The sequence below is a fragment of the Carettochelys insculpta genome, chromosome 2, assembly GCF_033958435.1.
Source record: "Carettochelys insculpta isolate YL-2023 chromosome 2, ASM3395843v1, whole genome shotgun sequence".
Taxonomy (NCBI): domain Eukaryota; kingdom Metazoa; phylum Chordata; order Testudines; family Carettochelyidae; genus Carettochelys; species Carettochelys insculpta.
Genome location: NC_134138.1, coordinates 69,889,557 through 69,915,273, shown reverse-complemented (window position 1 = coordinate 69,915,273; position 25,717 = coordinate 69,889,557). Strand labels below are relative to the sequence as shown.

General features: G+C 43.3%; 1 protein-coding gene across 4 annotated transcripts in view; it reads left to right on the top strand.

Annotated features, from left to right (window-relative positions):
* The window catches only part of NKAIN3 (sodium/potassium transporting ATPase interacting 3), a 568,457-nt gene that overhangs the window by 454,486 nt on the left and 88,254 nt on the right, over positions 1-25,717 (top strand). Inside the window, exon 5 of one of the 4 annotated variants that reach the window (XM_074985761.1) lies at positions 15,238-15,333. The exons of the other annotated variants lie outside the window; for them this stretch is intronic. Within the exon in view, the coding sequence (XP_074841862.1) occupies positions 15,238-15,303 (66 nt within the window). The 3' untranslated portion in view covers positions 15,304-15,333. Of the gene's footprint in view, positions 1-15,237; positions 15,334-25,717 lie in introns of those variants that run through there. 4 annotated transcript variants of the gene reach the window in all.

Below are 25,717 nucleotides of genomic sequence, written 5' to 3'. Positions count from 1 at the left end.
ACACACAGAAGCCCTAGCAAGGGGGAGTGGGTGAATAGGGAGGCACATCGCTCCTGTATGTGGCAGAGGGGAGAAGAGCAAGCATACACCGAACCACAGGTATGTGGGAGGGATGTGAGGCATACAGCCTCTGGAAGGGAGAACAATCAGTGACACAGGTATGGAGGAAGAGAAAAGGGGCACACTGAAGCCCTGACAAGTATGGAATAAGGAACTCTTGGAGGCCTTGTCATGAGGGAAGGGGTTAGAGGTTACAGAGGGGGCCTGAAATGGAGGGGTATGGGAACTTGCGCAGGAGAATAGAGGAAGTGTGCATGCAATGAACAGAAGTAAAAAAGAGGAAGAGAAAAGCAAGTGATGCTCAAGTTTAAAAAATTCCAAGCGCTCAGCAACTTCCATTATTATCAGTGGCAGGTGTTGGGTTCTCTACACTTCTAAAAATCAGTTCCCTTATGTGGGTCCCTGAATGTGTCCAAAGAAACCTTGGATTGCATTCACAACATAAATTTCATTAGATTTTCAGAGTGGTCCAACTTCCATTTATTTCAACGGGACTTGTGATCCTAAGTTACTTAGGTACTTTTGAATCCTGCCCTTTAGGTTCTCCCCTTTTGAAAAATCTTGGCCTACTCTGAACCTGCCTCAGCACTACCTGCAGAAGCTGCAACAAGGAAACATGGAGGAACCGCTTGCTGAGGTTTCACTTCTGGTGCATCTCACTCTGCAGCTATAACAGCCACTGCTAAGCACCTTTGTAATATTGGTACCTACAGTACTGTACATGTCTAATTAAGCTTGACATCTCTGGGTTCAGTAATAGCTATAATTAGAGTGTGTTTTAACACAAGTATAAGAATATCTCTAATTAAGCACCAACTGCAAGAGACAAGATTTCTCTTAAATCTTCAGAAGTTTTGTATAGATGATAGTTGACAGTGCTGACACATCCATCAGCATTCAAACAATTTTTTATCTCCTTTATTTTCCCTGGGGGTGTGGGGAAAGGTTGAAAAACTTCTGTAGAATTGTCAGCTGCTGCTGGGATGATGTGTGCTACAGAGGTGACTTGAATTTCACTTCTGTCTTTGTTGTTCTTTTATCTGTTCAACAGCTTCACTGTGTCTCAGGGCCTGCTTCTGCGAGGTACTGGTGGAGTTCATCATAGAGCAATGACTGGTTTTATATTTTGTGTTTTCTGCAGGGCTGAGCACCTCAGTGCTTATCAAATAGAACACAACAATCTGCGAACAGGTTAAGACATTTGGGGCTGGAAAGTAGGAAGTTCTACATTGCAGTAATTGGTCTTCTTATTTAGCAAGCTATGTGGTGCTGTCAGGTTGCCATTCTAAACACACTCGCTCTGATACTTTGTGGCATGTAACTTGCTGGAAACAGGCATTCTGACTTTATCTAGGGACATGCACCTGAGACCAAGTAGATTATTTAAGTGACCACATGTCTTTGAGTCATCACATACATACAGCATGTTCATCTGACCTCAGGCTACTGCCACAAAGGTGCAAGAAGTTTGACTCATACACATTCAGAGAATTTTCAGGGCTATTATGGGTGATCTGTAATGGTATAATAACTTCTTTAAAGTCCAGTTTCTTGAGGAAGTTGAATCAAATGTCACTTCCATGAAACTGTCATTTAATAATGGGGTTCTGATAGTTTAAAAACTATCCCTCCAGGGAACATTAATAGTGACTTGTCTGCAATATGTGACTTGTACCCAATGGAAAACATATGGAACTAGGCAGACAAAACATTGCACACCTGTCACACAGCTGAAAACAGCGTTTAGGGATGTACTACTTTTCAGGTGTCAGGCAAATATTTAAGAGTTTAAACCTTCAGAGAAGGCACCAAGCTGAGCAGGCAGTAAAAGGCAACTAGTTTAGTACATCATAAAAGTAGTTTCAGATTGAGCAGTACTACGTGAATGACATATTTTCAGATAATGAATGTGTAAATATAGAACACTGTGCCACTGGAGTCTTATATATATCGACACAGCAGTGTTATTTCCGAATAAACTGTTCCAGAAGAGATTTTCCAGAATAGCTCATTTTGAAATAACACTGCTGCACACAAAATGCATTTCAAAATGCCACTCAGCTCTTTCAAAATAGCGTTTCTACACATAACAGAGCCTATTTATGAAATAGAGCCATTGGGCACAGTATGGCTTATTTCAAAATAGTTGCTACTCGCTATCTACACAGCCCCCCTTCAAAATAGATGTTTTGAAATAGGCACTATTCCTCATGCAATGAGGTTTGCCTATTTCAAAATAAGCCAAACACTATTTTGAAATTATTTTGAAATAGCGGGTACATTGTGTAGACGCTAGCAAAGTTAGGGCTGGGTCAGAAGGGAGGGGCTGTAGCAGGGTCAGGTTCAGTGGTGGGGGCATGAGGGCAGGCTCAGCAGAGGGAGCAGGGGAGGCTTGGTGGGGGATAGGGGGTGACTGAGCTCAGGATCCATCAGACGAGGTCCAGGACAGCCAGGGGAAGGTATGGTGGGAGAAAAGCAACGTGAGCAGGAGGGAGTGGGGCAGCAGGGGGAGGGGATTGGGAGGGTTGGGGGGGTGGGCACAGGTGGCCTGGGCCAGCTGGTCCCGCCAGATGCCAGTGATGGTGTCTAGGTGGGACATCAGCTGGTCCCATGCCCACAGCTGCCACTCCCAGTCCCTTGCCCACTGCATCTCATCAGCCCACATCCACCACTCCAGTATGTTGGCCACCCACCCAAGGCCCCTGGTCCTCTTCACCCCAACGACAGACCCTCCAGCCAGAGGCCCACCCACACCACAGTGGGGCTCCTCTGCATCACAGCACCAGTGGTCCTCCTGGCACACCCAGCTCCAGCTCCGTCTCTGGGTCCATCTCCTCCCAGGGGCTGGCTGGCCCTGGTGGAAAGATGGGGCTGGCCCAGCCATCCAACCATCCAACTGGAAGGGAGACAGGGAGGAGATATGGTGAGTCCTTCCCACCATATGGGCCCCTGGGCCCTCCCTACCTGCATGCATGCAGCTCTAGGCACTGTCCACAGGTGCGGGTTCTAGCTGGGTCCTGTAGGCATGCTTGCAAGTACAGGAACACAGTCTCCAGTGGTGGCCCCTTGCCCATGCAGTTGTCCTGCTCCCAGCCATATCAGGGCAGGCAGGTCCCCCTCCTCTGGAGCCCTGGGGCTGCGTGGCTGGATTGAGTGGAACATAGAACCTTGCACACATGTGCAGGTGCTGGGCTCGCAGGGTGGGATCCCGCTCAAGCCAGCCTGGGAGGCATCGCAGCTCTCTCCTCGGCCACTTCAGGTCACACTGAGGCATTGTTGCTAGACAAAAATAGATCAAATCACATTTAGTTTAATTATTTTTGTGCCGATGCTCTGGCCCTTGGTTCCATCTGTAATTTTTTTTACAGGTCTGTGATGGTGTTAGGCATTTTGTCTCTGGTTGTCAAGTTCAGCTCTGACTTTAGTGATCTCTAGTTTTACTATTATCAATCACTGGTCCCCTCAGACATTGTCACAAATTAGTAAATGGGGCAGAAGTATACATGTGCAATCCTGGTTTGGTCAAATCCCTGTGATAACCTCCTTCAGGGTTCTGGCCTGGGGCCAGGGCAACTTTCCAACAAGTCTGTCCTTTTCTTATGCGAAATAAGCAGAATATCCAGAAATATCCATCATTCCTGCACACTGACTGGCAATCAATCCACTGTGGGACATTTGAGAGTATAGAATTTGTCACAGACTGTTGTTGTCCAATCACATAGGAATACAGATGAGGCATGTTGTCTGAGGGAGTTTGCTCAGTGCAAGTAATAATGTTTTTCCTTCTTAGAGAAAAGATGGAGCTAGTGCAAGCCCAAGATGTTTTCAGGGTGAATCCTCTGGAGGGAAAGGAGATGCCAAAAAGAGTAGGAAAACACATGATAAGAGATGGTGGTTTTCATTTCCCTTATGCAAGTTGTAAAGGCCTTCACCCTTCCTGGGGCAGAGTAGGAGACTTGAAGAACTACAGAGCCAAACTATGGAGATATAAGGTTATAGAATATCTCCATCACAGCTGGCTTATCCTCACAATAGTTAGTATCTCAGAATGTGATAAATGAACCTTTACATCAATATGAAAGACATTTTTTCAAACGTATTTGAGGTACAAGTGAGAATTCTGGTATTGTCATTTAAAAGGGCCTACCCTCTCCACAAACAGATGAATTTTAAGTCTTTAGCCTTAGAAAATGCCATTTTTGCATGCTTTAGAGATTTGCATGTCACAAATTATTTTGCAGCAAATTAAATCTGAAAAAGAAGCTGATCCTCTTAAAGAGGTAACCATGCAAATAATGATAATGCAGACATTAGCAGACATCTCACTTTATTACACTATTTATCCCATAGTAAATATTTGTGCACCATTTATTATACTACAAGCCTACTCTGGCTTGAAATCATGTTTAGTAGTAGAAGCAGGAATTTCTCTATTGAGTGTTGATTGCAGTTTGCACGACACCACCTTCAAAATGCAAAGCACTAATATATCATGGAGGAGTAGATTGTGTCACGTTTACTCAGACTGAACAGCCCCTTATTCCACCATTAAGACCTTTAAAACTAGTGGAGTTACTCTATAAGTAAGGTGTTGCTAACTGTATGCAAGGATTCTGAAGCTGGACCAAGGTGATTCTCTATTTTTCACAAGATGTTAAACAGATATTGCCCTAATTTTTTCTGTGGGTTAGATTGTGCAGTCCTTACTCCAACTGGGAAGCAATGCTTGTATGATTTCTTCATTGTTTTCTCCATTGCATGATTGAGTATCAAAACAAAAAGCAGTTAAGCAGCACTTTAAAGACTAGCAAAAGAGTTTATTAGGTGAGCTGTCGTGGGACAGACCCACTTCTTCAGACCATAGCCATACCAGAACAGACTCAATATTTAAGGCACAGAGAACCAAAAACAGTAAACAAGGAGGACAAATCAGAAAAAGATAATCAAGGTGAGCAAATCAGAGAGTGGAGGGGTTGGGGGGAAGATCAAGAATTAGACTGAGTTTACTTCCTGAGTCACTATAGGGGCTCATCTGCACACTTGACTCAATCTAATTCTTGACCTTCCCCCCCACCCCTCCACTCTCTGATTTGCTCACCTTGATTATCTTTTTCTGATTTGTCCTCCTTGCTTACTGTTTTTGGTTCTCTGTGTCTTAAATATTGAGTCTGTTCTGGTCTGGCTGTGGTCTGAAGAGGTGGGTCTGTCCCACGAAAGCTCACCTAATAAACTATTTTGCTAGTCTTTAAAGTGCTACTTAACTGCTTTTTGTTTTGATAGTGTATAGACTAGCACAGCTCCCTCTCTGTTACTATGATTGAGTATGTTCGTCAAAAAACAGGTCAGGCTGCTCCATATCAATATAACTCCTATCACCACCCAGAGATCAGTCTTTCCCCTTGTTCTATAATTCATTTCAATAGAAACAGATAGAATTTTTTTTAATAAATCCATTAAATTGGTGAACATATCTAATATATCAGGCAAAGTGCATCTCAGGAGCTCCTTCACATACCAGCTATCAGACCATCACTTGAAAAGCTGATGTTCCATTTGCACAGTGGCAGATTAGCCACTGGGACCGTAGTACCCATGCCCCAGCACCCCAGGTAATTGGGGACCCCCCCATAGAAAAATAGGCAGCTTATGTCCTACTCCATCTGGCCTCCCAATACACCTGCTGGGGTAAAATACGTTACTGGGCCAAATTCTATTGTAATTAACAGTGACACTCTAAGCTAGTTTCCAAAACCTGAAGAAGAGCTTTGTGGGACCTTAAAAATGTTCCCTCTCTGCAGCAGGTACTGGGCTAATAAAAGATATTATTTAACACATGTTGTCACTCTAAAGCAACTTCTTGTCAATAGTTAATGAAAGCTTAAGATATTAAACCTGGACTAACCAGCAGGGACTGTGTTTTTCTGTGTTTGTACAGCACCAACAAAGGGGTTCTGGTCCATGACAGGGATCATAGATGCTAATAGTAATAAGCCTGTTTATCATCCAGCATTTATATAGTTTGAAAGTGTACAAAAATTACTGGTCAATATGGAGTGCTGATCCTGTGCTGATCTTCTCTCTTTGGATTTGAAAAGGGTTTGCCACATTTCATGAGTGGTGTGGAGAAAGTGAATATTGAAAAGTTATTTACTTTTTCCCATAATATAAGAACTAGAGGACACCAAATGAAATTAATGGGTAGTAGGTTCAAAACTAACAAAAGAAAATTTTTCTTCACACAGCGCACAGTCAGCCTGTGGAACTCCTTGCCAGAGGAGGTTGTGAAGGCCACGACTCTAACAGAGTTTAAAAAAGAGCTTGATAAATTTTTGGAGGTTAGGTCCATAAATGGCTATTAGCCAGGGGTAAAGTATGGTGCCCCTAGCCTTTAGTCAAAGGCTGGAGACAGATGGCAGGAGACAAATCGCTTGATCATTGTCTTCGGTTCACCTCCTCTGGGGCACCCGGCACTGGCCACTGTTGGCAGACAGGATACTGGGCTGGATGGACCTTTGGTCTGACCCAGTATGGCCGTTCTTATGTTCCTATGTTCAGGGGATTGCTCTGATTACTACTCCTGTTACTGTAATTAGGAGAACATTGGAAGATAGGAGTGGGTAACAGGAGATGGCTTACTTTATGATTACCTGCTCTCTTCATTCCCTCTGGGGCATCTAACATTGGACACTGTTGGAAGACAGGATACTAGGGTAAGTGGACCTGTGGTTTGACCCTGTATGGCCATTCTTATATTCTTGTGACTATCAAATACTCTGATGTGGATCTTCTTCTGACTCTCTGTTGAAAGTGTTCCACTTTAATTCAGTATCAAGTGAGCCTCGGAAAAGGTGAGATTGATGTTATAGCCTATTGGTTTAAGGCATTCAACTGAGTGAAGGAGAGATTCCGGTCAGATCCCTTCTCCTCCTCAAGCAAAGGGGGAATTTGAACCAGTGGTCCCAGTGCATTATTTCTTGGCCTAACGCTTAGAAGTCTCCCCCTGCGGCAAAGGTGATCAGGGGCTTGCTGCTTCCCTGCTCCCTGCCCTGCCAAAGCAGCCTTCTGAAGGGACCCTTTCAACTGGCCCTTCAACCTACTCCCCCACTCACCTGTTGACACTCCTGGCAGACTGTGGTTGGGACATGTCTATGTAATGAAGTGGGAAGTCAAAAATCCACATGAAAGCACCACAAACTGTCTTCTTTCATCTTCCTGAAGGAGGTGGTTTTAGTTATGGTTTGCACTTTCCTCAACTTTACCACCCTTCCTTCTCTTTCTTCAAGCTGTGCTCTCTGTTCCTGTAATATTTTCCAAGAGGATGTTTCTGGATTCAAGGGAGAGGGGAAAGTGGCTGGAGGGCCAGGTGAGATGACACAGACACCTGAGTGATCCCAGGACAGTATGACAGTCCCCTGCCTGGTGCACTATATCTTCTGAAGCAAGCCCATTTGGTTTTCCTTGGCCTAAGATTCCCTACTTCTTTCGCTCAGAAAAAATGGCCGTTTGATTTCCATGGGAGGGAATGAGGGCAATGCAAAGTGGGAAGATGACATTACATACCCATAACCACTTGCGGGGCATTTTTTCCCATACTGCACCAGTTAAAACACCCAGAATGCTATGGAACTGAAGGAACTGTGGGGTAGGTTCTCACAATGCACTGCTGCAACAGTTGATGTTTGGTGATTTAGTGTGGCAGCAGTAAGTCGGCTTTGTGGGCAATCTGAGGTAGGTGAGAATAGTCAAATTCCAATTAATAAAACCCAGCATTATAAAATTAATTTTAATTAAATCAAATTTACATCATAGTGCAGGCGTAGTCTTAGGCAGCTAAACCTCAGTGTTAGACACATAGGCTGTGTCTACACTGGCAGGTTCTTTCAGAAAATCTGGTCCTTTTTCAAAAGAACGCGCAGAGCATTCACTCTCAAAATACACTCTTTTGATCCAAAATTGAAAGAATGTGGCTTTTCTTCTGGAAGCCTTCTTCTATTCCTGAATCAGGAAGAGCGCCTCCTTTTGCAAGCTTCTTTTGGCAAATAAGCGTGTAGACGCTCTGCGGGCCCTTTTTTCGAAAGAGCAGTCCTCATGGCACCAGAATTTTTGATCCCTGGCTCATTTTTCTGAAAGAGCAGGGGTCGTGTGGATGCTCTCTATCAAACGAGCGGCTCAGTCTTTTGATCTGCTTTTTTGTGTGTGGATGTGCTTCTTCAAAAGATGATTTTCCGGAAGAGATCTTCAGAAGATCATCTTTCAAAAGATCGCTGTAGTGTAGACGTGGCCATAGAGGCTAGACTTTTAATGGTGTTTAGACATAAAGCAAGATTTTCAAAAGCACCTAGACACTTAACTCCTATTCATTTCAATGGCTTTTTGGCACCTGGATGCTTTAGAAAATCCAGTTAAGTGCCTAAACACCTTTAAACATCTGGCCCTTAGTACCTTCATGTTTCTAAGCCTTGGATATTATCCACCATAACAAGAGACTGTAACCATGCAACGTGCAAAGTGCTTGGCAATTAAAATCAGTTCCATTCAGAAAACACTGAAGAGCTGTCTGCTTCAGCAATCATGCTTACTTGCCGTAATAACACTGCACTAATGAATGCCTTGAAGGTTTAAGCATAGACTACCTTAATAGGCATCATAAAAAATGTCTAATTGAACACCTATATTCCTCAAATGAATCCACGGGGACTCATGTCCAATGTAGACTTTTACATTGAAAAGAGACTGGGAAATTATCCCAATTCGAAGTAACCTAATTATAGTGGAGTAATCTTATTTCTCTGTTCTCATGCACACCAGAAGCACTTGTCTAACATAGATATATTCTACGCCTTGTTCTCTGCCTTTGAAATACTTGTTCAGGCAAAAGGAATTGAATGGTTATTGCAACTTATTGACCTGTTTCATTTTAGTCTCATTACGGTCAGAAAACACATTAGGGTTTTACAGTTGGCATATGAATATAATAGGAATAAGCAAGTTGGTGTTTATCATGAGTAAGGGGAAAAGAATATAAATAAATGAGGCTGAAATAGGAACAAATTTATGACATCGGTGTTTCATTTTCACAAAAGTAAAATTTCATTAGCAAGGCAGGCTCCTGCAGGAATGTAGCCATACAACATGTAGCTATACAACGTTTGCTGTCCTTTTTAGTCACACGGTGTAATCTGAATGTGCACTACACACCAAATTCTACCACCATTCAAGTCAATGGCAAAACTCACATTGACCTCAGTAGGATCAAAGTTCGAACCGCTGTCAAATCACTGGAAGCATTTTTCCCTAACATATGCATGATTTCAGTAACTAAACTGTTATTCCATTATTCCCTGATGTCTGCTGCACTGGATTCTTTGCATGGAATGGATGTACGGGGATGGGCTTTTCAAAATACAAATCAAAATGTGTCATGAGAAATGAAAGGTATTATATTCTAGCAACTGCAAGCCTGTAACAAAGTATTAGAGAGAGGGGCCATCACCTTCCAAAAATCATCTCCATGTTTAACTGCAGCAGTAGCAAGTAATCACTTTTTAATGCATTTTACTACAAAGCCTAGTCTGGTTTTATTGGCACATTAAACTATGGTTTACCTTTCTGAGTAAATTAACTGCTTTTCAGCAGTACGATTATGATCCTGTAGCTTGTGCATTAGGAGAGTTGGTTGCAAAATTTAAAAAAAAAATCACACTCATATTAAATTTTTGAAAGATGCTTTGCAACTTTAATAATTTAAACCAACTTTTATTATTTTCTCCTTTTGAAATAAAAAATGTCTTTAAATAGATATTTTTCCAATTTAGTCACATGGACTATGGTTACTCCAGCAAGTTTTGCTGACAAAAACCCCAGTTTGCTCAACAAAACTCATGGAGCACGCACACACAAAATGTGTTTTGTTGACAGCACTTTTGCCAACTGCATTCTGGCTCTCAGTCATGAGGCATAACGCTGCTGTCGACAGATTCTGTCGACAAAGAAAGCTGTGGGGATGCTTTGGCGGGTCTTCTCTTGAGAGACACAGCATCCACAACAATGGGCAGCCCTGTCTGCTGTGCCTCCAGGTGCCTGTTTTGTCAAGAAAACAGCCTGGCAGTCCAGCTGCTCCAGCAACAGACTGGAGTGCTCTTCCAATTGCCTTTTGTGCATGTCCACACTCTGCTGACAGAAGCTTTGTCAGGAAATCTCTTCTGACAGTGACTTCTATTGACAGAGCGCTATCGTGTAACTGTAGCCCCGATGGGGGAGGGGGAGGCGTTTAAATCATATCTATGAAATATGTTTTGAAAATGTCTTTTTTAAAAAGTAAAAATGATTAAAATTTGCTGAATTTTCTAGTTTGTAGGAAATAATTCTTGTGACAACTTCTCAAAAATGGAACAAAGCGACTCAGAGCCTTATGGGCCTCTAAATGGAATGAATAGGCTAATAGAACTGAATTCCCCCTTTAGATGAGAGAGGGTGGCAGGAGGAGGGACTGAGAAGGCCAATATAATTGAATTGCCATTTAAAGGGGATGAAGAAGGGGAAGAGCTTTGCCTATTAGTAGAACTGTGTAGTATTTTCCAAATGAGATGTGGTTTTGTGGCGGGGGAGAGCTTGTTTTTGTTTTCTGAGTTTTTTGTTTGTTTGTTTTTTGAACAACAGACTTCTTGATAGCCAGTTCTTGCAGTAAGGACAGCTTACGATAGCCGTTGCTAATAACTGTCTGATTCCACAAATAATTACACTGACTACTTGTGTATTGAAGTACTGCTTAAGTCAAGATGCTCAAATCTGTCTTTTGGGTTGCGCCTTGTGTGATTTTTAGTAATATCTCTGTAAGTAGTTGATAAGTTTAGGGATGTTTTGTCTTCTTCTTTTCTTTGTCATGATATAAAATTTGTAATACAATATTTTTATTTAAGACAAACCAAACAGTCAGAACTGGTAAAGCAGTCACTGATGAGCGCTTCAGAATGAGAGATTGAGTTTGTGCCTCAGTGGAAGCAGAGCAGGGCATAATTAATAACTGGTAAGAAAAGCCTAAAGAGACTAAACTGTTTTAGGTGCCCCTCCCCAAACTACCACACAAGGGCCATCATAGATGCAGGGAGACTAAAGATATGATTCTTTAATCTTCCAATACTGAAGTATTGGCCACAAGATAAAATAGTTTAGTCATTCTTTTTACACCTGCTTATGCCTTGTTCGGCCACATTGTTATGTCCCATTTCCTTTTTAAATACTTATACAGAGCTGCGCTATCTCTGTAGCTATCAGCATATACACATATACTCCATGACTTAAAAAATAAAAGCTTAGAAATAAAATAAATGGCCTGGTTTTCAAAATTGCTGGGCAGGAATTCCTGTTCCCATGACTGAGAGTTAAATGTTCATCCCTTCTGGCCACCACTTTAGGTTACCAAATATGAACTTAGGAGCCTAACTTTAGGCTCCCGTTTCTTAAAATCTTTGCCTACATATCTGTTTATTCTCATTTCCCCATGTACATGAGTCCCATTAATCCCAGAGGGGTTGTTATTTCTTTTCTCACAATATCTTTACATTTGCTGAAATCTTTCTGGTATTTAGATGCGGGAGTCTAGGTGTGACCTTATCAGTGCTGGCTGGAATCCAACTGCCACTCTATTCTGTGATGTATTGCTTATGCACATTCAGCTCAAAAATCACAATGATTTTTTTAGTTTTCCAGTACAAGCTCATATCTAATGTGCTGTGAATATTTCCCATAGGCCTTATCCAGCATTATTACTTCCCAAGTGTTTATATCAGACTATCTTGTGTTTCATATTATTATTATTCCCAGCTGTGTTTGCCTGTATTTTTCCAAGTTAAATCTCATTTTACTGTTTCCTGTCACTCCTTCCACTTCTTCATTTTCTGTTCACAGCACTCCCTAACTTGGCTTGAGCCACGTTTTTTTTTTTTATTTTGTTTTGCATTTACCTCTTTTCCCACAACATTAATAACCTTGTTTAAAATAGGCTAAAGCAAGTCTCTGGTAAAATGTTACCAGTGCTATTAGAGGGATTTGCTGGAAGCTTATTCTCTGTGTCTATGGTTACACTAGCAAGTTTGGCCATCAAAACCCTAGTTTTATCAACAAAACTCATGCAGCATGCACACAGAAAATGCATTTTGTTGACAGTATCTGGACAAAACACAGCATTTTTGCCAGCAGCGTTCTGCCTCTCAGCCACGAGGCATAACGCTGCTGATGGCACATTCTGTCGACAGAAAAGCTGTATGGACACTCTGCGGGGGGCCCTTCTCTCCACAGACAGGGCATCCAGAATAATGGGCAGCCCTGTCTGCTGTGTTTCCGGGTGCTTGTTTTGTCCAGAGAACAGCCGGGCAGTCTAGCTGCTTTGTGGACAGAGCTGGGTGCTCTCCTGACTGGCTTTTGCATGTGGCTGCACTGTCAATGGAAGTTTAGTTGGGAAAACTCTCCCAACAGTGAGTTCTGTTGACAGAGTGCTATAGTGTGACCGTAGCCTGTGAGAGCCTATGGAACTGGCTCCTAGAAATTGTACCAGCAGAAAACAAGGGTGTTTTGAAGTCAGCAGTTTTCCAATTGACTTCAATAGGGTGATGATTTCACGCCAGATTAGTTTACATTATGGGCACCTTCCAAGGCTACACATTTTTCCCTGTTCTCTAAGGCTACGGTTACAGCCATGTGTCAACAGAAGTCACTGTCGGAAGATGTTTCCCAACAACACTTCTGTCAGCAGAGTGCGGCCACGCATGAGTCAGTAGAAAGAGCACTCCACTCTCTCAACAGAGCGGCCAGGCTGCCCAGCCTCTCTCTTGACAGAACAGGCACCCGGAAGCACAGCAGACAGGGCTGCCCCTTGTTCTGGATGCCCTGTCTGTCGAGAGAAGCTCCCACCACCTTATCCCTGCCCCAGAATGTAAATACAGCTTTTTTGTCGACAGGTGCATCCAGCTTTATGCTTCATGGCTGAAAGGCACAACGCTGTCAGCAAAAGTGCTGAGTTTTGTCCACACACTGTCCACAAAACCCATTTTGTGTGCAAACACTCTGCAGGTTCTGTCAGCAAAACCCACTAGTGTAACTAGGTGTAACCCACTAAGGCTATTCAGCAGGGAGTGAGCCAAGGGGTGTATGTGTATATTTTAAAAAGTGCATTTTGTTTTGGTTGGTTGGTTTGTTCTCTGATTTTTAACTTATCGGATAACATCCAGAGATTTCAATGGGTACATATAGTGGTATGGGGTTTTGGTTGTTGTTGTTTATTTTGAATGAATGAAGCTATATTTTATATCATATACCATTTACAGTTTATCAGGTAGAAAAGATATAAATACAGTTTCATGTTAGAAAAATATACAGAATGTTCTGAAGAAAACTGAATAAGAGAGCTGAAAAATATTCCACAGGCTTGCAATATGCTGTCCAAATAATAATTTTTAATTTGATTTGTATCTTTACTTAATCAGTCTAAAACAATATAATGATAAAATAACAGTCTTGCTTACAAGGACAAAATGTATATGGACACCGTCAACAGAAGAAATAAAGAGATGGAGGGCACATTCTACCAGGCAACTTTTTTAATACACAGATCGAACGTGTAACTTCCCCAGACTTTGTATTCCAAAGCTCCTAATAGAGTGAAATATGTGGTACAAACTAGAGAAACAGATGAAAAAAGGCATACTCTAGTTCAGTAGCTGGAGCCTGCAGTGGTACACACAGGCTCTCTTTGAATGTTTGGTGGTGTGAGATCAATTGAGGGATATATAGGACACAAATCCAGAAAGCTTTGCTTGTGTGAGTAATCATTTCTCACTCTAGTAGTCTCGTTGTCTTAAAGTTCAGGCCTCCGGTTAGTAGTAAAGTGCTCATAGGTTTATAAACAAAATGCTGTTTTGAAACATAAAGTTTCCGCCTGTAGCTACACATCTGAACCAACTGATATTTCTAGAGAGATTGGACTTTACAGATGTTCATGAAATTGATTGGCAGTACGTTGGAGTCTTAGCCGTATTACCTGCTTACATTTGTCCATTAGGCTATTAAACAGAAAATCTATCATTAACTACAGGCATAATGGCAGATTTCGCTTGTATCACTGAAAGGCATATTGAATAGCAAACTGCATAACAAGTAGAGCTGCAATAATTTCACTGGAAATTGCCATTGTCAGTTTCAAAGTGGATTATTGTATTTAGCAAGATTTAATGATAATGGCAATTCATATCAGTAACACAAGTCATTAGAATTTTATGAAAGTCCTCCGTAAAATATAGAATGGAGATTCCAAAGTTAGATATGGAATAGTTGCAAAATTAGCTAAAACATCAAAAATATGAGGTTTTAGAGATGAAAATAACTTTGCCTAAAGAGAAAATTTGGTTGCCTCCATCAGATATTAAATTCCTTCATTATCCCTCATGGCTGCAGACTTTACATCATCTGACCCATATATATGTGTATATACACACACACACACAATCACTAGATTCTTTTGCCAAGAAACAGTGTTTGAGAATAAATGACCTTTCCACTAGAAACACCTGCCTTTCATGGTAAATCCTATTGTCCACAGTATCTCATAAAAAATACAGCACATAGGTTTATGAATCCTTGTGCACCCACTCACTATGGCTAGTTACACTACAGTGCTCTATCAACAGAAGTCACTGTCATAAGAGATTTCTCAATAAAACTTTTGTCAACAGTGTGGCCACACATGAAAGCCAATCAGAGGAGTGTGCTGCTCTGTCGACAGAGCAGCCAGACTGCCCGGCTGCTCTCTCAACAAAGCAGGCACCCACAAGCACAGCAGACAGGGTTGCCCATTGTTCTGGAGGCCCTGTCTGTCAAGAGAAGGCCACCCCCAGAGTGTCCACACAGCTTTTTTGTCAACAGATCATGTCAACAGCAACGTTATGCCTCATGCCTGAGAGGCAGAACACTGCCAGGAAAAGTGCTGAGTTTTGTTGACAAACTGTAAACAAAATGCATTTTGTGTGTGGACATTCCACCAGTTCCAGTTTTGTTGACAAAACCAAGGTTTGCTGTCAAAACTCGCTCATGTAACCACAGCTTATGTATTTACTTTTGGCTTGCGGATAAAGCCGTGCCATATTTGTTCATAAAGAATGTTCTGTCCTGTTTTCTCCTTTGTAGATCTTTCCTGAACACCTTAAGTTCATGTTTTCAAATGGAGGAAAACATGAAAACAGCAGTTACTAGGAAATAGAAAGCATGAGAAAAGGAGTTGGTATATTTGCTGAGGTTGTCAGGCTGCTGAAAATTCAAATGTCCATGTTTTCTGGAATTGTCCCAGCTCACTTGCTTTTGGGCGGTGGGGGGGGGTTGTAATTAACTCTTTAAATGGGGTGGTTAATGAAAATATAGCAATTTTACTTGGCCTTTTGGGAGTAGATAGTAAACAAATCTCTAATTTAAAGAGTCATTCTAACTTAATATTAGTGTTTTTAGTGTGTGAGCCAAGAAATACATTACATACATCAGGCAAGATACCCTGCCTCTGGGTTTGAGAGAACACACCACAGTGCTGTATCCTGGAAGAGCCTTTGTTAGTCAGAGGCTGGAAATGAATGACAGGAGGGAGACCGCAGAATGACCACCTGTTCTGTTCTCTCACTCTGGTGCATCTGCCATTGGCCACTGTTTGAAGACACGATACTGGATTAGCTGGATCTTTGGTCTGACCCAGTATGGTTGTTCTTACGTTCTTATATAGGAGAAAACACATATCGTAAGGTAAGACTCTCAAAGTCATAGTGAATTCATGACTATTTACACTGACATAACTCCACTGACATAGTCCCAGAATTACCCTGATTTGAGAGATAAGAATCAGGTTGTCTGTCTTTTTTCTACAAGTTTTACAGACATGAAAAACTATGGAACCAAATTGTCTACCTCTGGAAATATTTGCTGTTATCAATTAACAGGCCCATTTCACAGAATCACAGAATCATAGGGCTGGAAGGGAACCCAGGCGGTATCTAGTCCAGCCCCCTGCTTCAAGCAGGATCAACCCCTACTAAGTCATCCCAGCCAGGACCTTGTCCAGCCGGGACTTAAAAACCTCAAGGGATGGAGAATCTACCACCTCTGTAGGCAACACATTCCAATGCTTCACCATCCACCCGGTGAAGAAGTTTTTTCTAATATCTAACTGTAGTGAGCCGCTGTGGCCTCTCGCCGACTCAGATGCAGAGGAGGCTGCGCAGAGGCCCTGGTGGGCGGGCCTGGAGCCAGAACACCAGTGGCCTGCCCCTCAGAGGGTAGGGCCTAGAGCCAGAAGGGCCAAGGGCAGAGCTCGGGACCCATTAAAGCCTGGGCCTCCAGGCTGGGAGGGAGCGCCTTCACGGGCTCCCGGACACCAGGGGCAGAGAGCCCGCCGCTGCTCGGCCAGCCGGTCGGGAGGAGCAAGCCCCCAGTGGCCCATACCAGCCAGGACAGCTATGGATCCGGATGCCCCAGGGGACCTACCCGGACTTCCCAGATCTGCCAGGTCCCTCACGCTGGTGGAGGTCCCCCTCCTTGGAGGAAACCCCAGGCCCAGCCAGACAAGCAGGGGCTAGCAACCACGAGGCCCCAGGAGTGGCCTGCCCCGGAGTTCCAGCGGACCCCTGCAGCCCCCAGGACCAGGATCGCCTCAGACCCACCATGCTACCGCCACCAAACTACCCCAACAATGTGGAGATGACCGACTGGCTGGAGCCCCCAAAGGTAGACGATCTGGGGGGGGGCGACCCCTCGGGACCCCCTGACCAGGTGGACTGGGACCCTGCCCCAATGGAGGTGGGGGTAGGAAGTGGCCCGGGGAACGCTGCACCAGCGCTGTGAAGTGACCTGGATCCCCACTGCCGTGGTCACATGTAAGCAACCCGTAGGGCCCCAGGCTGGGTTGCAGTGGCGTGGGAGGGCCTGTGACACCCTCCCCCCTCCCCTCCTCGACGGGCTGCTGCCCTGCCCTGAACTGAGGGCTGGGCTTGTGCTACAAACCGTGAGCTGCTGCCCTGCCCTGAACTGAGGGCTGGGCTTGTGCTATGAACCTTGAGCTGCTGCCCCTCCCTGAACGGAAGGCTGGGCTTAGTCTGTAGAACCTTGTGCGGTGGCCGCGCCCTGAACGGGGCTGGGCCTGGGCTGTAACCCTTGTGCTGCCGCCCCGCCCTGAACTGAGGGCTGGGCTTCCCAGGACAGCCGGTGCGGCTGCGTTCCCGTCTGGAGCTACGGGCACTGCCATAGCCCCGGGCGCCTATACTAACCTACACCTTTCGCTCTTCAGCTTCAGACCATTACTCCTTTTTCTGCCATCTGACACCACTGAGAACAGTTTCTCACCCTCCTTTTTAGAGCTCCCCTTCAGGAAGTTGAAGGCTGCTATTAAATCACCTCTAAGTCTTCTCTTCTGTAAACTAAACAAGCCCAAATCCCTCAGCCTATCCTCACAGGTCTTGTGCTCCAGACCCTTAATCATTTTTGTTGCCCTTCGCTGAACCTGCTCCAGCAAATCCACATCCTTTTTATACTGGGGGGCCCCAAACGGGACACGATATTCCAGATGTGGCCTCACCAGTGCCGAATAAAGAGGAATAACTACTTCTCTAGATCTGCTCGAAATGTTCCTCCTAATGCACCCCAGTATGCAGTTAGCTTTCTTGGCTACAAGGGCACACTGTTTACTCATATCCAGCCTTTCATCCACCATAACCCCTAGGTTCCTTTCCATCGTACTGCTGCTGAGCCAGTCGGTCCTTTGTACACTTGTGCACTGCAATGTAATTCTTTTTCTGTGTGGCCAGTTATTGTTTATTTTTTCCACTGTTTCATTATGTTTTGTCTGTTTTCTCAGAAACTGGAAGAACCATCAACATTTTTGAACCCAAAAAGCTTATCTTAACCACAGACAGTTGGTCCTGCTATGAATTCAGGGACTGGACTTGATGACCTCTCAATGTTCCCTCCAGTTCTGTGATTCTATAGATATGGAAGATGCAAAAGACGTATTCTGCCATCTAGTCTACCTCAGTAATACAATCATGCCATACATTTTTACGATATTGTCTAGTTTTAATTTTCCTTTTCTCACATATGCTGTGTATTTTATCATGTCTAAATGGCTTAGGTATACATGGACATTTGTTATGTTTGGACTATTTTTGATACATTTATGATCTTATGAAGAACAGATCTCCCTTGGCATAGACCTTAAGGCATTTGTAATCTCTCTTGCATTTGGTATTAACAAGAAAGTGAAAAAATTTAAATTAAAGGAAGAGTAAAGTGGTCTGGTTTTTAGGGATGTGATATAAAGAAGCTGACATGAAAGCTCTTTTATCTAGTGTATTGTAGCACTTGTGAAACAAATTGAGCCAGTTAGTCACCATATGGTACTCTTAGTGCTCTATTTGTTGTCCTTATATGCTAAACCTGAGCTCCTACCAACCGTCACCTTTCATAATGCCTTGTTTACTTCATTATGTTAACGTCACAGTTCAATTTGACCACAGATGCTGATTGGAAGAAAAAAACAATTTATGTGCATAAGAACAAATGTGAATGTTAGTGGAGACAACCACAATATAATTAAGCATCTGTTCCATTGCATTTTTTATTGATACCAAACAGTCCTGAGCCATTTTTATCCTATAGATAAACCAAATAATAATCCCATACTGTATCTTGCAGAGATTCAATATATTCACTCTCAGTGTACACAGCTGGTGTTACTAAAGAACAAACATAAAGCTACTTCAATAAATCTAATCATAGTGGTGCTGATGATGTGGCTATGTTATAGTGAGTTGGGAAAGATGGAGAGCAGACGGTGCGTGAGTGTCTGTGAAATGTGTAGGAGTATTTCCATTGACTTCCATGGGCTTTCAACTGGGTCTATGTAGGTAACACTTGTGGAAGAATTTTCGTTTATTTCATGGGTTATTCCAAACCACGGAAATTCAAACAGAGAGGAATGTAATAATGAAGCAGATAGTAATTAAAAAGGGGGGGAAATCTGAAGGTAGAAGTAAATCTACCTAGGTTTCTATATCCCACGGTAACTGGGAACCAAACAGACTCCTCAGTTTGGAGGCTTGGATCCCAAGCCAAAAACATCAAGGCAAAGCAATAGACTATGACTGCAAAATAGGGTTCTAAAGAGGAGGAATGTACAATGAATACAAAAATGGAATCCAGAATGATTGCTCTGCTGAAGCCTAAACCTGTAATGCTGTAGTAAATGACACTTTTAACATTGTCATTGAGAGGGAAATTGGGTCCTTACTGTTTATGAGTTTGATCTTGACATGTTCTCAGTTCCCATCAATTTCAAGTTTATGTTCTATGGGGTGCGGGGGACTTACACTGTCAAAGGTTTTGTTTCTTTCAAATATAAATTAAAGTAAAATAACCAAAATCTTAAATAGCTGTTTTTCTTTGTTGTCAGTCAAAGATAAAACAGGAATGAGGAAATAGAGGAAGCTAGTTGACAAAGCCGGAAAATTTTATTTTAGCTATTCTTGTTAGACATGTCAAAAGCAAATTTTCAGGAAGGCAGTAAACAATTACATGGCAAGATGAAAGATTATAGGTGACATTCTGGCCCCATTGAAGTCAATGACAAAACTCCCCACTGATTTCAGTGAGGCAGTATTTTACTATCATTTATATAAGACCAGCATACTCCACCATACTTAAAAACAAAAATGCCAAGATACCCAGGTCTAAGACCTTAGAAATACCTAGGTTTGGATTAGATAATAATGAAAAGTGAAGAAAAGGGCAGATCACAGCAGCCTGTGCCCCCAAACCTGCAAGTATGTTTACTTACAAATAGTGGGAGTTTTTGTGCTGGTACTTGCCAGTTCTGAGTACCAGAACCACAACAGTCCCAGCTATGAGATTGATTGTGGGGAGGGGCCAGGGAGCCAGCTGAGTATCAGCTCCTCTTTTTTCTCAACTAAGTCACTGCTTACAATAAGAATAAGAATAAGAATAAGAATAAGAATAAGAATAAGAATAAGAATAATAACCAGCAGGACTCTGCTCTAAATATTTCTTTCCTGCACCATCGGCGATGGTTATCACAGGCAGAGAATGTTTTTGGTTTCTGCTGGCTCCCAAACTACTACTCTTTCTCCTGTGAGTTTCTCTGCCCCATTTCCACAGGTAGCTCCCATTCCAGATAACTTTTCCTTCCCCATTTTCCCACGAGCAGGGTTCCCTGTAAGCTGTGCACTTCTGCGGCTGCTCAGGATACATTCACATGCCACCCAGCACACCGCTTAACAGAGAACCCACATCTAAGCTTTTTTTTTCGGCTGGTGGTAGACAGTTGCCCATGGCTCTGTGCTCATAAACAATTTATTCTGCCCATGGAGAGCGAGTATCTGCACATGGATGGAAAAGATTAGAGGGAACATTGCCATGTAGTTCTTTAGCTGACACTTCTACTGTGGCCAGCTTCACAGGAACCACATGAACTTTTAAATGTAGCTTTGAATCCAGGCAGAAGGTAAAATCTCCACAGCAGACCATGCAGTGTTCGTGTGCATCAGGGCCTTCAGTTTACATCAAGCAGATGGAAATCACTTTATATACCTTGTAGCTGGTTCGGGTTTGCAGAGGGGTTTCTCCCCACTCCAGGTCAGTGGGTGGCCACTGTGCCTCACTGCCATGGGTACCACGACAACCATCAAGTCAATAGTTCTTGATTCCCACCTTGCCTCAGGTAGGTGAGAGGTGACAGTTTGGGGGTCCAGCCTTACCTTAGGTGGGCCCTGGGGAAATCAACCCTAGTCAGGGTCTAGCCCTAGGTCAGGGCAGCACCCATGTGCTCTCGATGTGCCCGGGCTGTAGCTCAGGGTGGGGCAAAACAATACCCAGTCTCAGGGGGGCCCCAAGCCCTGGTTCAGGGCAGGGCAGCACAAAACAAACCATCTCAACTTGGGGAAATTAGCTCAAATCTCACAGAAGCAAGCCCAAGCCCTAGCTCAAGGCGGTGCAGCAAACAGCCAAGAGAGTCCTGGCCCTGGTGCAAGGCAGGGCGGTAAAACAAACACCAACACAGGTTGTCCCCTCACTCAGGAGAGTCCCCGCCCTAGCTCAGGGCAGGGCAACCAACCCAGTTCACAGTTCAGGAAGGGCACAGGCACTTCACCTGTGCTGGCCGGAGGGGGAGGAGTTTGCCACCTGGCAGGTGAGTGGCAGGGGGGACATGGGCCCACCCACTCCACTATGTCCCAGCCCAAAGGCCCTAGTCATAGCCTCAGAGTCAGCTGCCAGGGTCAGCAGGGAATCCACATGGCAACACGCCGGCCTGAGGCCCTTTAATGGTCTTCTTACTCCCAGTCTACCCCGGGCACATACTGAGTGCCCAGCAGACTTCTCAGGGCTTATGGGGTTCAGGTCTGGCAGGGGTCCAGGCAGCCCAATCCAGGCCTCAGTCTCCCAGGCAGGGAGCACAGAAACGTCCTCTGGAAGCTCAGCCCAGACTGAGTCCTTGGGCTGGGCTTTTAGAATCCTGTCCCTGCCTCCTGACTTCTGATCAGGTGACTGGGATGCGTCAGGTTCACTACAAAATGGCTCCCAGAAGGGTTCCTCTGCTTCCTGTTAGTGGGGTGGCCACTCTGCCTCACACATACCAAAATAAAGATATGACATGCAAAAACAAAACAAAACAAACAAAAGAGGGAATATGCCTCTTAGTTATTTCAGAAGCATTATCCCCCCCACTCCATGTCCAGTTCATTCCAAAATGCTCTGGGTAAAATCACATGTGAAATTTCATATTATTTGGTTCTCTTTTGTGCCACCAAGGAGTGTGTGTATGTGTGTGAAGAATGGGTTTATTATAGGGGACTAGCTTCAATTTGAAATATGTAGAGATGAATATGTGCATGCAATACAATTATTTGGTGGTAGACTGACTACCCAACAGCTAAACGGGCTTGAAGCCCTTCATGTGATATTTCCATAATTCTTAGAAGAGCATGCTGAACATGATTGAAAATGTATTAAGGATCGCAGTTCCTGAACTGCAAAAAATGAAAGGGAGGGTAGAAGGCCTGGAAATAATTTTTGTCAAGGAATAGGCCAGCTATTTCATGTGAGATGAAAAATAAAATTATGGAGCCTTTGAGGAGTCCAACAAGTTGAGTGCTGTGTAAGACGTATGTTTGTTTCTTTGTTTTTCAAAAATACTTACATTCCTGTTGTGTCCTCTGACTACTCTTGTTTGCTAATGACTAGAGAGAACTGGAAAAAAGGAGAGATTTGTCAATGTAACCTTGCCCTAAGTGGTTTAAGACAAAAGTCAGCATGGTATAGGGTGATCAGTAAAGGGGATATGATCAGGACCATCCTGATATGAGGAGCTTTGTCAACAGTCAACTAGTCTCTTATGCATATAAGCATCTGACTCAAAGTCTTTTCATTTGACATAATGGGGGACACTGTTTAGTGACCAGAAAAAAAAATCAGTCTAAAATATATTTGATGCTGCACTCCACTGAAGTAGCTTTATGGGGATCCTTGATTCTATGGAGATTTTCAAGGCATACTTCTATATTTTCCCCAATGGGTCTGAACTGATTCACAGACAATGTCTGCTAAGAGCCGGAATGTGTGAGTCCCAGCACACGCACATGTACCCATGCTAACTCTGATCAAGCTAGGTCCCTAAAAAGAGCAGTGGAGCAGGTGTACCAGCTTGGGCCTCCCTCTTGAATGTATTGTAAGGCCCAGGGCATGTTGGGTATGTACATACAAGACCAGTGCTAGACCAAGTGGTGTCCCTGCTGAGGAGCATTTTCTCCCCACCCTTGTTAACTATTTGCATATTTTAATAGCATTTCTAGGTCATTTCACGGCTTTGATACACGTTTGGCATGCATTATTTATCCCTGCTATATAAGATGATATATTTGCACATTAAGATCTATAAATCCTAGAGTGTTTTCTTGTCTGCCAATAGCTTACTAAAGACATACAAAAATCTCCATATCTTTTTGTGGTGCTTCATTTGTCCAAACCTTTATTTCATGGACACACAAGCAGCATCAGCAAGAAACTAAGAAAAAAAAATCCTCTTGAATTTTTCTTCTGAACTTCTCATCACTTCATCTCTGCTCTCATAACCAAACCATTTCTTCTTCTAATTAATAAGCTTCCTGACATATCTTGGCAGCAGTGGTGGTATCTTCAACTCTATTGTCTCTGTAGGCCATGATGAAATCAAGAGAGCTTCTTATCCAATTAGCAGTGGTCACGGTGTCCATTGACTGAATTTTTAATGCCTTTCTTACACCATTTACTTGGAACAAGATAGTGTGCCAAACTACAATTAAGACCAGAAGTTTTAAGTGATTGATCTGCTTTGCCAGGTGTTGCACCTCATTTTGGATTCTGGCCTCAGCTTTACTCTATTGCACCAGTTCCATCAGAGAGTCTTAGCTTTGTTACAAGCTACTCAGTATAGCTCCTCATGAATGGTATTGATGTATTTCCCAAAGAGCTCTATCAAATCAAAGAAATTACTGTTATATTCAGTTAACAACTTATCTCAACACTGTCCAATAGGAATTCAAAGATTGCCACACTTGTAGTTGTCATCTTTCCATATTTGCCACTTCATTCGCACTTTCAGCACCCCAAATAAATGCCCTCCGTCTCCCACACAGCCAGGCACCCCAGTCCTCTCCCCCCAGTTCTAATTCAATGCAGGCGACTCACCAGAGCTACCAGAGCTGCTGAGGGGGCCACCACCAGGATTGCTACCAGGGCCACCACCATGGCTGCTGCCAGGACCACCACTGGAGCCACCACCAGGGCCACCATGTGCTTGTCTACCAAGCAGTGTGATGTGTGTGCAGAGCGGCGGACAGCACTCCCTGTGTGGAGCTCTCAGGAAAAGCCACATTTAAAGGCTTCAATAGCCACATGCTTGAGAGCCACAGGTTGGCCACCCCCATATTCGCCACAACAGTGTTCTATTCACCGCAAGTGGCAAACATATTGGACACCACAGATTTATCTGATGAGCCTCGGAAAGCCAAATTATTCTTCTGCAAGGAAGGTCCTTAAGCACATTCCTCCATTGATGGATTTCTACAACAATAATGCACTGATAATGCAGATCAGCCAACATATCCCAGTAATTTTACATGGAAAGCACAAGCAATGATATGGCATTCTTGTCAAATATTTTGTAACAAAAACAGAGTACTTTGTTAGTTGATTTCAAGTAAACTGCCCAAAATCAATTCAGTTTGTCACCATTCTCATGTACTCTTTCAAGTACAACTTTGAGAAGTGTCACCTCTGCTCATTTTCTGGAAAGAGATAGTCTCAATTTTTCCAGTGTATTCAAAATTGTTCAACAATATCAGCAGGGTTTAAGATTGCAGGATGTAATGTATCAATTTATGGTGTGCAATTTTTCTTACTGCTATTTCTGTCATCATGGAGGTTGATTCATCTTTATCATATCTCTTCTTTTCATGGAAACCAGATTTTTTCTTTGTCATTACTCTCCTTTTCATGTGAACCACATTTTTCTTTATCATCATTTATGAGACCAGGAAAATTGGATAATTCTCTGTCACTTTCCTTACATTTCCATGACTTATTTTTAGACAATATGTTAATTTGGCTATGTCTACACTCGACATAGCAGTCAACTGCTGATACATGATTTTAGCTATGCCAGTTGTGCTGCTAAAATTGACTTATCAGCAATCAACTTCAGTGGCTGTCTATACAGAAGATGGTCTATGGGAGCATTTCTCCAGATGATCTTCCTTAATCCTCACAGCTCATGAGGAGTTCCAGGGTTGACTTTGACCCCGGAAAGCACCGTTTTGCGCATGCGCAAAAACAGCCCCAGAAGATTGATCCTGAGCCGATCAATCTTCCACAGCAATATAGACATGGGCTTCCTTAGGACTTCCATCATTTATGCCTTGCTCTCAATTTCTTCTGTAATAGGATGATCACAATTGCCTAAAGCCTGGGCTCAGTTGTTCTTTTTCAGATAGTTTCCCAGCAGATTTGCCCCTTGCTGCAAACTAGATTGCAACTAAGTTTTTGCATTCCGATACTGAGCTCCTGAAGGCTTCTTTGTGGGCATCTTTTAGTTTCTACAGGAGAAGAGAGACAGTATTAGGGAGAGGAAGAGTCTGTTGCACAGTCTTTGGAAGTTATCAAACATTACATGTTAAGCATGGCAAAACAAGTAACAGTATTCCTTTTATGTTGTTGTGTTCATAGATGGCTAACCTAGTGAGGAGGGCTTTAAACTAGGTTCGACGGGGGCAGGGGAGCAAAGCCTGCAGGTAAGTGGAGAGCATGGATACCTGGGAGATGAACTTGAAATGGGAGGGACTATGAGCTACACTGGGGGAGTAAAAAGAGGGCCGAGGCAAAACTGGGAGGCAAGACCAAACCAATGTCTGAGATGCCTATATACAAATGCAAGAAGTATGGGAAATAAACAAGAAGAATGGAAGTACTAATAAATGAATACAACTATGATATCGTTGGCATCACAGAAACTTGGTGGGATAATACTCATGATTGGAATGTTGGTATTGAAGGGTACAGCCTGCTTAGGAAGGACAGACAGGGAAAG